We start from the raw sequence: 14,123 nt of genomic DNA, 5'->3' as shown, positions 1-14,123 counted from the left end.
TTAGGAACTCAGCTGCTTCTGCAGAAGAATGGCAGAGGAGGAAGCAGACTTTAGAGATCAAATGAGATTTCATATAAGGGACCCAAGATTTAGAAGGAATATGGAGAGCTGGCCTAGCCCTTCCTAAACAGGTTGAAGCTGTTAGCCCGGACAGAAAGCCAACTTACTTTAAAAAAAACATTTTATTTTGAAAAAATTACAACTTCTATTTTTAAGAATCTTCTTCAGTAAACTATCCAATACAGTTTTTTAGATCTCCCCCCCCCACCCCCATTCCCCTTTTTAAGAGAAGAGTTTGGCCTAAATATTCTGTGTCTTCTGGCACTCAACCTTTCACAACCCTCACGCCCTCCCTCCTATACCTATTATCCAAATGTGGGTAATTCTATTTGTCTTAATTCATTGATGTAAGAAGTACGATTCTAATTTACTAAAGAAATAGATTTTGACGGCTGTGGTCTCTGATCTTATTCTATTAATAGGAGACAAGAGTGATATTAGGAAATAAATGAACTCTTACTGGGAACCTGGTGTCTAGTACTGGGCCCGGGGTTTTACATACAGTAAAATGAATGCACTCTGCAACCCCCTCTGGAAGGACGCAGTCTCTCTACCAAAGAGGAAGTGAGTCTCAAAGAGGTTAACTGATTGGTGCAGGATCATATAGCTAGTAAGCTAGAGAGTATGTGGACTTCAGTTTGAGTGCAAAGTGTGTGCTTTTTCTCTATGTGTGCTGCTTCATGTGAAAATCTACAAACAGCCCTGCAATAATCAATTGCATTAACCATTTCTCAAATTAAAATATCTTTCTCCAGAACTACTGAAAAGGAGGAAAAGTATTTTATAGCTACTTTTCTTTCCTTATTTAGATATGTACATCCAAAATACAATGAGATAATGTGTGCAACATGGGGATGGAGAAAATAGAGGAAATGAGTAATCTGCCATTGACTACATGACAACACTGCTTGGGAACATTTTATTCACTTTAAAATAAATATTATGCTGTGAAACTGTCCAGAACTAAAATTTGTAGTATACAGTAGGCAAATACAAAGGATGGCCAGCACAGTGCGTTTTGTTGGGAGTAAACCATTCTAAGTCAAAAGAGAAGGATCTCTGACTGTCTATACCAGGTACACACCTTGGGGGGAAAAGAAACAGATAAAAGTTCCGAGAGCAACAATCTATTACAAATAAGAGTTTCTTGAGATTAACAGAGATGAAGAAAACTTAAATGTTGTGAGGCTCTACTATGTGCCCAGTTTCTAGTCTAACACCTGGTAGTTGCTAAATAAAAATTTGTGGAAAGGATTTCAGGCACTAGAATTTACATATTTTACATGGTCTCCCATTTAAACAACGTACTATCAATTTCTTTCTTCATTATCTTTAGTTCATTAACTAGTTATATATACTATAATTTACATAATAAATCTATTATTTAAAAACTTTCAATAGGCACAACAATTATGACATTTCATTAGGCTGGACTCTAAACTGCTTGGATGAGATTTATTTTGGAATCACATTATCCAAGCAAAAAACACAATCGGATCATAAGACATGACAAAAATGAAAGAAATGAGACAACTATCTGCCTTAAGAAGTTTATCCATAACCTCTTATATACACATTTATATTCACAAAGTGGTTGAGAGTCCTTTTATATGATCCTTTAGATGAGATCCAATGGCTGAGAACTCTATAATGAGACACATACATGGTCAGACAGAAATCATCATGACTGTCAATGATCTTTCTCCAAACTTTATTATCCTTTAGTTGGGGAGAGAAAGAAGTCCATTTTCATCTGCTGTATCTAAGATTTTACAGATCACTGGAGATTCAACCTAAAGAACAAAAATAAGAAAACCATTAAAAAGTTGTTTAACTGAATACTTACTTTATTCGGTAGTCTTTTGCTATGTGAATCCATGTATATAAAGGTGTTAAATGTATATTCACAGAAGTATAATATTTTTCCAAAATTGATTAATAATATCAACCCATAAATACACAAAGCTCAATGAACTCTGACTAGGAAGAATACACAGAAAGCTAGTTAGGCATCACATAACCAAAGGTAGGACCATAAAACTTCTAGAAAGAAATACAGCATAATATTTTCATGACTTTTGGGTGGCAATGTTTTCTCAGAACAAAATAAAGCATTTGCCATAAAAGAGAAAAAGTGGATAAAATAAACTTTATCAAATAAACCAACTTCTGCTCATCAAAAGACATTAAGAAAATAAACAGGCAAGCCACAGACTGAGGAAAAGAATGTGCACTATAAACAAAGACCTCATACCCAGAATATATTTGAACTCCTAGAAAAAAGAAGATAAACAATAACAATAAAAATGGGTAAAAGACAGACAGATGACAGACTCTCCTTGACCAAACTAAGGTTAGGCTCCCCCGGTTCCTTTTCATAGGCTTCTTTTTGTACTTGTGCCCTGTCTTGGGCCTGCTGAGTCCAGCTGTAGTAAGAATCAGTGTGGAGAGAACCCCACACTCTCAACATCTAATCATCCTCCGTATCTGATCAAATTCTTAGTCTCTCACATTTGATGGCTGGTCATCCTGGCCTATCTTCAGCAATAATCCTATCAAGTCAGTTTATGTTGATCTCTCCTCTTAGTAATTTTCCATCCATTGAAACTCCTCTCCTCCACGTTCTGTTTGGCTGTATATCCTGAGCTGTCTTTGCTGTAAGTGGAGTTAAGCTGGATCTCTCTTCCCTACTATAGTCTTGACACTTACTGCCAATAGTCCTGAATAAAGACTGTTTGAGTAAGTGTCAGAATTTTTCTTTAAAAAGACTTGGCTAGACATTTCACAAAAGATCACATGAAAAGGTGCTTGCCACCATTTTCCATATGGGAAATGCATATTAAAATGACTAAAATGGCTAAATATAAAAGAGATTGAAAATACCAAATGTTTGTTTTTTGCATGTAGCTTTTTTTGGGAGGGGTATTTTTATTTAATTTATTTTTTAAATTTACACCCAAGTTAGTTAGCATATAGTGCAACAATAATTTCAGGAGTAGATTCCTTAATGCCCCTTACCCATTTAGCCACGCCCCCTCCCACAACCCCTCCAGGAACTCTCTATTTGTTCTCCATATTTAAGAGTCTCTTATGTTTTGTCCTCCTCCCTGTTTTTATATTATTTTTGCTTCTCTTCCCTTATGTTCACCTGTTTTGTATCTTAAAGTCCTCATAGGAGTGAAGTCATATGATATTTGTCTTTCTCTAATTTCGCTTAGAATAATACCCTCTTAGTTCCATCCACGTAGTTGCAAATGACAAGATTTCATTGATTGCTGAGTAATACTCCATTGTGTGTGTGTGTATACCACATCTTCTTTATATATATATATGTATATATATATCACCTCTTCTTTATCCGTTCATCCATCGATGGACATTTGGGCTCTTTCCATACTTTGGCTATTGTCGATAGCGCTGCTATAAATAGTGGGGTGCATGTGCCCCTTCAAAACAGCACACCTGTATCCCTTGGATAAATACCTAGTAGTGCAAGGACTGGGTCGTAGGGTAGTTCTATTTTTACCAAATGTTGATAAGGATGTGGAGCAGCTGGATTCTCACACACTACTGGTATGAGTGTAAAACGGTACAGCCATTTGGACAGCTATTCGGTAAAAGTTAAACATATATCTAATCTATGATTCAGCAATTCCACTCCTAGGTACTTACCCAAAAGAAATGAAAATACAGGATTACAAAGCAACTTGTAAAAAAATGTTCCTAGCAGCTTATTTACATGATAAAAAATGAGAACCAACCCAAATGTCTTTATAGAAGAATGGATCAGCAAATGTGATTTACTTATACAACTGACTACTATTCAGTAACAAAAAGAGAATGAAGTATTGAGTGACACGGGTGAGTCTGAAAAACAAGCCAAGTCAAAGAGGGCAGGCATAAAAAACTATATACTATATGGTCCCATTCGTAGGGAATAAAAAACCAGGCAAAACTGCCCTAGAGTGTGAGAAATCAGAAAGGGGTATCTTTGGGGGTTGAGGGGTATTAACATAAAAGGGCTATAAAATTTTTTTCTGCAGTGATAAGATACCTTGTTTGGGGTGATAATTATATAGGTATATAAAATTATCAAAATGTATCAAACTCAGCACTTAAGATCTTTGCATTTTATTTTATGTAAATTGCACCTTAATAAAAAAGATTTTAGGTTTTACAGAGATAGCATGGGGATTATATTAAATTTTGGACATCACTAAAGGTCCTTTCTAGACTTAATGCTAAAAATCGAAACATGTTCCCAAACTGAATTCCTGAGTATTATTTTTTTACTTACCCCAAGGATATACTGACAGGAGTGAGGCTCTAGCATATATACAGTAACAGCATGAGGAGAATCTGATTCTTTACACCTAAAACAGAGAGTACTTTAAAGTACTGGCCCAAACCATACAAAAGTATTTTTGTTTTCCTCTTAAGCTATAAAAAACTTATCTCCTGTATAATTTAATATAATACTGATATCATTTAACAATCATAACTTACAAATAAATAATTATATTAAAATAATTTTTATATTTTATTTTTAAAAATGATTTTAAGTTTATTTGTTTTGAGAGAGGGAGAGAGAGTGCATGCATGCACGCAAGCGGGGTAAGGGCAGTGAGAGAAGATGAGAGAATCCCAAGCAGGCTCCTCACCATCAGCCACACGGGGCTTGAAGCCACGAACCATGAGATCATGACTTGAGCCAAAATCAAGAGATGGACACTCAACTGACTGAGCCATCTTTTTCTTTCTCTATCTTTTAAAGTTTCTTTCTCTCCTTCTCTCTCTCTTAAGTAATCTCTATACCCAGTGTGGAGCTCGGACTCACAACGCCAAAGTCAAGAGAGTGGCATGTTCTTTTGACTGAGCCAGCCAGGCACCTTAATTAATATTTTAGAATAAAGTAATAATTTTTTAAACATGTTTACTTAGTTTTGAGAGAGAGAGAGAGAGAGGCAGAGTGTGAGCCAGGGAAGGGCACAGAGATTGGGAGACACAGAATCCAAAGTGGGCTCCAGGCTCTGAGCTGTCAGCACAGAGCACAGTTTGGGGCTCGAACTCAAACCACAAGATCATGACCTGAACCGAAGTCGGATGCTCAACCGACTGAGCCACCCAGGCGCCCCAGAATAAAGCATTATTTTCATATTACATTAATCCATATTATTATGCAGAAATATAATTGTGTTTATTCACAATTATATTTCCTATTTATGTAGACTTTTGGACACTGGATACAGATTAAAGAGAAAAGCATAAAGCACAAGTTGATGGTCCAACTTACTTTAGTTTTACAGTCACCTGTCTTGGTTTGTCAGTTATATCACAAATATCTCCATTCCCATAAAAATGTGACACCATCCTAAATCAGAGAAACATACAAGTTCATTCATTCAGAGTAAGTGTCATGTGGGCTGGTGGTGAAGAGAAGATGGTTAGGGGGATCAGTTTTGCATTAGTTATAAAATATTTTTAGGGTCATGTTACAGAGAAAATGTTTCAGATTCTGTAAGGAGACTATAAAACTGAGATATTTCAGAGTGATTTACCTGATAAGAGTAATCTTCAATTTGCATATTATCTACCTGTATACAAACAGTTAAGGTTAAATTGCTTTTTAAAAAGTCTTTTTGAAGTTAACCATTTCCTCAGCCCTGTATATTGTTTACTTTGTGGAACAATTTTCTCTCCTTCCCATCCTTCAGCACTTTTTGGTCAGCCCCAAAAGTCAGCACATTCTGTTTTTTTCTTTTTCATTGTTTATTTATTTTTGAGAGAGAGAGAGAGCAAGCAAGAGAGGGGCAGAGAGAGAGGGAGACAGAGGCTCTGAAGCGGGCGCTGTACCATCAGCACAGAGCCTGATGTGGGACTGGAACCCACACACTGAGATCATGACCTGAGCTGAAGCCGGACGCTTAACTGACTGAGCTATCCAGACACCCCAAACTTTTTTTTTTTTTTTTTTTTTAAGATTTTATTTTTAAGTAATCTCTATACCCAATGTGTGGCTCAAACTCACAACCCCAAGATCAAGAGTCTTGTGCTCCACCAGCTAAGCCATCCAGGTGCCCCAAAGTCAGCACATTCTAAAAATAGTCTCTCAATACCATGTTGCTAGGACGGACAAACTTAATGCCCAATAAAGAGAAAAGAATGGATAATTTAAAACTTGCCAGGCAAGAGACTACAAGGAAAACTTAAGCTTAGCTATTCTTGAGAAATAAGAGATTAATTTATTTCTGCTATAACAAGATATACCTATATAACTCAGAGAAGATGTGAGGTAGTTTTGTAAAAAGCCACTGTTTATTTTCAACCATAACCTCACAAAGGTAAAGTAACAAAGGAACATGCTAGCAGATATTTATTTTTTATTTATTTTTATTTATTTTGAGAGAAAGAGAGCACATGTGAGTGGGGAAGGAGCAGACAGAGGGAGAGAATCCCAAGCAGGCTCTGTTGGGGGGGGGAGGGAGGGAGCCTGAAGTGGGGCTCAAACTCATGAGCCTGTGAGATCATGACCTGAGCTGAAACTAAGAGACATTTAACCAACTGAAGCATCCAGGTGCCCCTGGAGTATATTTAAGTACAATTAACTAACTTAAAGAGGTAAATTATACATTAAAAAGGGAAATGCTTTATAATAACAGTCTGAGACTTAATATGTGGAATTGAGCCACTGTGTCCATCACCACCGCCACCACTCTCATTACCATGCCACCACCACTGCTAAAGGCATCAGCCAAAATTTATGGCATGCTCTTTGCAGGTATAATGTGTTACCTAAATGACCGTGTTTAAATGTCGTAACAATCCTATGAGGCAAATACTAGCAGACAAGAAGAGTGAGATTTAACAAGATTATGTAATCTGCCCAAGGCAGTAAGTGAAGAGCCAGTATTTGAATCCAGGGCTCCCCATTTCTGAAACTGTGTTCTTAACTATTACCTTAGGAAAAGAAAACTAATTTAAAAGATGTCCCTTAAAAAAACTGACCAGAGATTTTACCTAAGTGTTTCAATTTTATGTTTTTCAATATTCTGAGTTTTAAATATTCTACTAATCAGATCCAAGGACAAATAAAGTTAATCTTTACCTGACTGTCTGGGTACCATCATCTTGAAGGTGATAGGCTCTGGCAGTATTCTTCTTAGCCCATTCAATATGCTCTTCTTGGTTCCATGTCCCCACAACCACAGAGGTTTTCCCACTATCCTTGTCCTGATATATGAAAAATACTTGTGATAATGCATTCTTCATATTATCAAGTAGACATTTATGCTGATGGCCTGCCTGTAAGTTACAGTCCTTATCTCCACCTGCATACTGGGTGTGTGTGTTTAGATGTCAGTCAAACCTGATGAGTAGAAATCTGAGCTCACTATCTTCTTTATTCTTTGTTTCTCTGAATAATGAAACTGCTTTCTGGTCAGGCTAGCACCAAACGCAGTTATTTCTATTTCCTTCCTCTCCTACATTATTTTCCTGGGGATGTTCTTGGCTTCAGAATCTTCCTCTACATTTCCAATGCTAATATTTTACCTCCTCAACCAAGAGTTTAATCACTTATACCTAGATGATACAACTGCATACTACTGTGATTCTTTTTTCTTATTTTAAATTTTTGTGAGAGAGCACAAGCAGAAGAGGAACAGAGAGAGGGACAGAGGATCCAAAGTAGGCTCTGCGCTGTTGACAGCAGCAAGCCTGATGTGGGACTCGAACATAAGAACTGTGAGAGCCGAAGTTGGACAATCAACTGATGAGCCACCCAGGTGCCATGCTACTGTGATTCTTAATTAAATCTCTGGCCTGTATCTTTTACCCTGCAGCCACAATGAACCTATCTTCATCGTACTTCTACCCTTTCAAATGCCAATCTTTAAGTTATACTAGTATTCACATTATTCATTTGACATCATGCTTATTTCTTTATCAAGACTGTTCACAAACCCCCTTCCCCATTCAGATTTTATTATTTTTTTATTAAATTTTTTGCTTTATTATCTACTTATTTATTTTATTTTTTAACTTTATTTATCTGTTTTTTAAAACTTCAGATAGAGAGCGCAAGAGGAGGAGAGGAGCAAGGAAGAGAGAAAATCCCAGGCAGGCTAAATACTCAGTGTGGAGCACAACACAGGGCTCGATCCTGTGACCCTGAGATCATGACCTGAGCCAAAACCAAGAATCTGCTCCTCAACTGACTGAGCCACCCAGGTACCCCAACTTTTGTTATTTTTTTAAACAGTAACTATATACTATCTTATATGTGGATCTCCTTCCTTCTCTCTCCTTTTTCTTTCCTCTCCCCTCCCTTCCTGCCTTTCTTTTCCTTCTTTATGCCAGGCACCATGCTGAGCACTAGCATACAAGGGATGAGTAGGATTAAAAACCCTTATAAATGGCAGATGAACTGGGCAGAGCCACTGCTACCAGCAGAGCTGACTGCTTAGTGGAAGAAAGAACCATTTAACAGTCTTTTAGCAACTGGACTATAAGTTAATAGATAGACAGGGATTGGAGCCATATGGTGAAGTGTTTAAGGAGGCTGGATATGGAACAACACTGCCTGGGTTAGAATTCTGGTTTTATCATTTACTACCTATGTGGTTTTAGGCAAGCTACTAAATTATTGCTTCTGTTTCCTCACATTGGAATAATAATACTCACCTCTGAGGGTGGTTATGAGAATTAAATGAGGTAATATGCATACTTAGAACAGTGCCTGGTATACAATGAATATTATATTCGTCAGCTACTATTATTTTTATATCTCCCAAAGATCCTAGTAGTGTCCTTCAGAAAGTTCTAAGTTATATAACCTTGGGCAAAATAAGTCTGATAAAATCTAGTGCTGGCAAGTGTATGGGGAAAAAAAGCCATTGTTATTGGGAATGTCTTCCAAAATGTTCAGTATGCGTATATTTTGACCTAACAAGCACACTGCTAGAAATGTGCCTTGTGAATATGAGATACTTCATGAATATGAATGTGGTAAACTTGCAAAAGTTTACCAACAAAACTATTTATAAATGCTCACTAAAATGCTATTACAGAAAAACTGGAAACAATTCAAAGGTCTGTAGAGATCTGGGTAAATATATTGTGGGTATAGACATAATGCTCTGTAGATGCTGAGAAGAATGAGATCAGCTGTTGCTGTTGTGGAAAGATCTCCAAGACACTAACTGAAAAGAACAAATGCAGAGCAGTGTGTTTAGCAGATACCTTCTGTCTAAATACAAGGTTATACCAAATTTACATGTATGCATTTGTTTTCTTGTGGAGGGTTAACTAAGAAAACATCAAGAACAATTACTTTTAGGAAATGGGACAACGGTAGACAAGAATTTTACTATTCATTCTAAATTTGTGGTATGTATTCCTTTAATTAAAAAAAAAAAAAAAAGCCATCATGGAGCACCTGGGTGGCTCGGTCAGTTAAGCGACTGATGTTGATTTTGGCTCAAAGTTTGTGACATTAAGCCCCACGTTAGGCACTGCGCTGATAGTGCAGAACCTTTTTGGGTTTCTCTCTCCCTCTCTCTCTCCCCCTCTCTGGCTTATGCTTGCTCTCTCTCTCTCTCTCAAAACAAATAAACTTAAAACAAAAATAAATCCCCTCTTCACTAGCCATGCAAATTTGAAAAAAATGAATAAATTTTCTTAAAAAAACAAAAGCCGTTGCACATTATTTGGATTGTAGTTAGGCAATTTTTTTCCTATTAATAAATATTACTAAAAATAAATAAAACATTTATAAAGCAGCAAGAATAAATGGGAAGAAGAGTAAAATGGCACTTCTTAGGTTTAAGTAAAGAAAACAAATTTCCTAGTTTATAGGTGCCTCATAAACTTGGGATGATTTAAATGTGGAAGGTGAGTTGATGATCTTTCCTGGTATGGTCTGCTTTGGAAATTAAGACTGGCTCAAAACAACTCAAGAGGGCAAACACAGTATTTTGTAATTACTAGTTATTATTTCTTTGGAGGAATAAAAACAGCCTTTTATCTCCTGTCAGCGAGGTAAATATTTATTAATTAATGTTTGTCTTCAAACAGTTGCTTACAGGGGCACCTGGGTGGCTCAGTCGGTTAAGCATCCGACTTCGGCTCAGATCATGATCTCGCAGTCCATGAGTTTGAGCCCCGCATCAGGCTCTGTGCTGACAGCTCAGAGCCTGAAGCCTGCTTCAGATTCTGTGTCTCCCTCTCTCTCTGATCCTCCCCCATTCATGCTGTCTCTCCCTGTCTCAAAAATAAAATAAACGTTAAAAAAAAAAAATTAAAAAAAAAAATTTCAAACAGTTGCTTACCAATGTACAACTATGACAGATAAATTTAATAAGGGCTGAAGTTCAGAATTTGAACAGCTTGGCTCAAATGTGGGAGAATATGCTATCTGATTTATGAAATTAGAAAAAAAGGAAGAATCAAAAGCCAATAAAACGTACTTGATTTTAAACTTAAATGATATGGTATGTTCTTTTAGCTGAGAAACTTGCTGTATTTATCCTATTTTCCTAGCCTGAGCCATAATGTACTATCTTATTATTCACTTTGTTAATTTTTTTTTTTTACTTTGTTAATTTAAAGAATTATAATTACTAATTTCTCGGTCAAAGCTAACGAGGTTAGTCACAATAGCTTATTATTCCTCCAGAGTCACAGTAATACAAGAATCTGAGCAATTAATAAACAACCTTACTTTAAGATGGTTGACTTAGTAGGGCACCTGGGTGGCTCCGTCAGTTAAGCATCCGACTTTGGCTCAGGTCATGATCTGATGGTTTGTGGGTTTGAGCCCTGTGATGGGCTCTGTGCTGACAGCTCAGAGCCTGGAGCCTGTTTTGGATTTTGTATGTGTGTGTCTCTCTCTCTGCCCCTCCACCCCTCACACTCAGTCTCTCTCCCTCAAAAATAAATAAACATTAAAAAAAAGAAAAAAAAAGATGGCTGATTTACTTAACACCAAGTTTTCCATTTTCTAGAACTTACAGACACTTTGAAGTATTTTCATATTTAAGTCATTTCATAATTAAAATGCCATCTCCCCTCTTTTTTTTTCACAAAAGATTTTTAAAACTTTATCTAGTGGTAGAATGATATAAAGGCTATTCCATACCTCATGATACTGATGTACATGTTTGCCATAGCAGAATTCATATTTCCACCAACCAACACCCTACAAGAAAGCAAAAAGATCAAGTTAAATATAGAGAATGGGGGATTGGGGTCTGTCTCAATATTGCCACATGACAGTGATGGGAAAAAAAAATATGTATATAAACAAATATATATACACATATATATAAACATAAAAAAATGATACTAGCAACAATGTGGTTGAAAATTAAAATAAAAAAATTACTGAGAATTACTGAGAAATAACATTATCTGGTGAAAGATGGTAACTACTTACAATGAGCATTAAGTAATGTACAGAATTGTCAAATCACTATGTTATAGCACCTGCAACTAATATAACATTGTATGTCAACTACACTTCAATAATAAAAAGAGAAATTACTGAGAAATACTAATTTAAAAAAGACAAATACAGAGTATAGCTGCTGTATTGCCTTAGTAAAATAAAATAAAATGAAAATTCCACTTAGTGTATTTCCCACTGTAACTACTAGTCTATTAAAGGCAAAATTTAACCTTTGTAGATGTTAACTCAAGTTTTAAATGTGATTGATACATAACCAAAATGCAGACCATACAATTTTTTTTATGCCATATAATCTCTGATGCCCATTCTACCAATTAACCCAAATCACACATGATTTATTTATATATATGTAATTTCTGTCAAGTAAAGGTCAAGTTTTAGCTTGTGAGTAAAGAGAACATAATGGCTACAAATTAGATTATGTAAGATGCAGAGAGAAAATGTCTATTAGGAGGCTTCCAGAATCCTGCCATTTCTCTACAGACGAAAACTTTTTTCAGTGCTGCTAATGGGTCCTGACTAATTAACATACAAGTGAAGGCTGTAAGATAAATATTTAAACCAAAGGCTCACTTCTCACCCCATGAAAGCAGTAAGAACCACTAAGGAACTCTTTTATGAGTTGGTCATCTGTCAATTTGGATATGTGGGTTGTTCCAACAGTGAGCATAGGCTGAGAACCAACAGCAATGGGTTTGTGGATTGCTGGAAATCTCTCTTCTTTGGTTGATTGCAACTCTTCCTAAAATTAAACACATATGTTTAAGGGTTTCTAACCATACTTATTTTTTTTTTCAGTTATGACTTTATTATTTTTAACTATAGGAAATTTGGAAAATAAAAGTTGTCCTCCCATTTTTAATGTGTTGTCAAAAAATGAATTTTGCAACACTTAATACAATAGAGAAAGCTCTAGACAAAGGTTATTTCCATCTACCGGTTAGGGATATGATGGCCATTCTTAACATACAGGGATAATTTCCATCTCATATGTTTTGTCTCCTTCTTTTTTTGATTTTAGCAGCTAGAATTATTCTAGTGCAAGTACCTAAGCTAAGTAGTACTCTACCTTACTAGAAATACCACAAACACATTACATACACACAAATGCAAACAAATATACACAAATGCACATCATAACCTTCCTTGTTGTTATAAAATATTGCTAATGAAACTGTAAAATTCCACAATTTTCTCGAGTACAGTTTGACGGTATATACTTTATTATGTACTTACCTATTTGTGCTTAATTAAGTGCTTACATTTGACCTGTTTCTAGAAATTTATTCTGAGTTAATGATCACCATTGATGGGTGCAAAGACTTAGCTTCAATGACATTCAGTGTGACATTCTTTACGTTAGGAAAAAATTGTGGACAACAAAAATATCCATACCAGTAAATTAATTAAATAAATTTTGGTACTTTAAGCAATGGAATATTTGAGATAATTAAAATAACACTATAGAAGATTACTTTATGACATAGTTATATAGAAGTAATATACTGTTAAGTGAAAACAAGTGAAAATTTTATGTATAGATATATACACACATGTATTCAGTTTGGTCCCAATTATTATTATTATTATTTAAAAAAATTTTTTAAATATTTATTTATTTTTGATAGAGAGAGTATGAGCAGGAGAGGCGCAGAGAGAGGGAGACACAGAATCCAAAGAGGCTCTAGGCTCTGAGCTGTCAGCACAGAGCCCTTACGCGGGGCCTGAACTCATAAAATGTGAGATCATGACCTGAGTCCAAGTCAGATGCTTAACCAACTGAGCCACCCAGGAGCCCCAATTACTATCATTATTTTTTAAAGCAAGAGTGTTTAAGCTTATTTATTTATTTAGGGAGAGAGAGAGAGAGAGAGAGAGAGAGAGAGAGAGAAGGAGGGAGAGAGGGGGGAAAGAGGGGGAGAGAGAGAGCGCGCGTACGTGTGCATGCGTGAGCAGGGGAGGGGCAGAGAGAGAAGAGAGAGAGAGAGACTACCAAGCAGGATCTGTGCTGTCAGTGTGGAGCCCAACAAGGGGCCCAATCCCACGACTGAGTTCATGACCCAAGGTGACATCAAGAGTCAGACGCCCAACTAAGTGAACCACCCAGGCACCCCCAATTATTTTTTTGAATGTGTATCTGTGTATCAAAAAAAAAAAAAAATCCCCCAAAAGACTGAAAGGAAGTTCACTAAGATTTTAGCCTTTTTAAGTATTTTGATACTTACTAGATTTTGTCTCTATATTTAGTTTTGGAAAATGTAGTTACTATGGGTAAATAAAAGATAAGAAGCAGGTTAAAGAGGAGCTGAATGGGAGTAAATATGAATATTAACTATAATTATTAACATGCAACAGGACCTGGTTGTTGTCCTGAAGGACTCTGCAATTTGGTTATGGAAGATGCTCACTAAAGGGTTCAGGGAACAGCAGATTCACAGAGGTAGTAATGATTCGAACAGATTTTGATGAAGAAATGAAACATGAAGACTTCATCAAGAGAAAACTTTTAATTCTTGAAACATGAATAATTTGTGATTTATGTGAATGTCTGTATGTATTTTGTGTTTGTGTGTACCTATGCATGTGAACCTGAGGA

The 14,123-nt window shown here is 36.1% G+C and overlaps 1 protein-coding gene across 1 annotated transcript in view; it reads right to left on the bottom strand.

Annotated features, from left to right (window-relative positions):
* Positions 1 to 960: 960 nt before the first annotated feature.
* The window catches only part of ERLEC1 (endoplasmic reticulum lectin 1), a 31,206-nt gene continuing 18,043 nt past the window's right edge, over positions 961 to 14,123 (bottom strand). Inside the window, exons 9-14 of the mRNA XM_042932265.1 lie at positions 12,108 to 12,269; positions 11,198 to 11,257; positions 7,166 to 7,290; positions 5,354 to 5,431; positions 4,358 to 4,433; positions 961 to 1,853 (exon numbers count right to left, since the gene is read on the bottom strand). Coding sequence (XP_042788199.1) covers positions 1,782 to 1,853; positions 4,358 to 4,433; positions 5,354 to 5,431; positions 7,166 to 7,290; positions 11,198 to 11,257; positions 12,108 to 12,269 — 573 coding nt within the window. The 3' untranslated portion in view covers positions 961 to 1,781. The remainder of the gene's footprint in view (positions 1,854 to 4,357; positions 4,434 to 5,353; positions 5,432 to 7,165; positions 7,291 to 11,197; positions 11,258 to 12,107; positions 12,270 to 14,123) is intronic.

This window comes from Panthera leo, chromosome A3 (genome assembly GCF_018350215.1).
Source record: "Panthera leo isolate Ple1 chromosome A3, P.leo_Ple1_pat1.1, whole genome shotgun sequence".
In the NCBI taxonomy this organism is placed as follows: domain Eukaryota; kingdom Metazoa; phylum Chordata; class Mammalia; order Carnivora; family Felidae; genus Panthera; species Panthera leo.
Note: the sequence above shows the minus strand (reverse complement) of the source record. Positions and strands in the feature narration are given on the sequence as shown.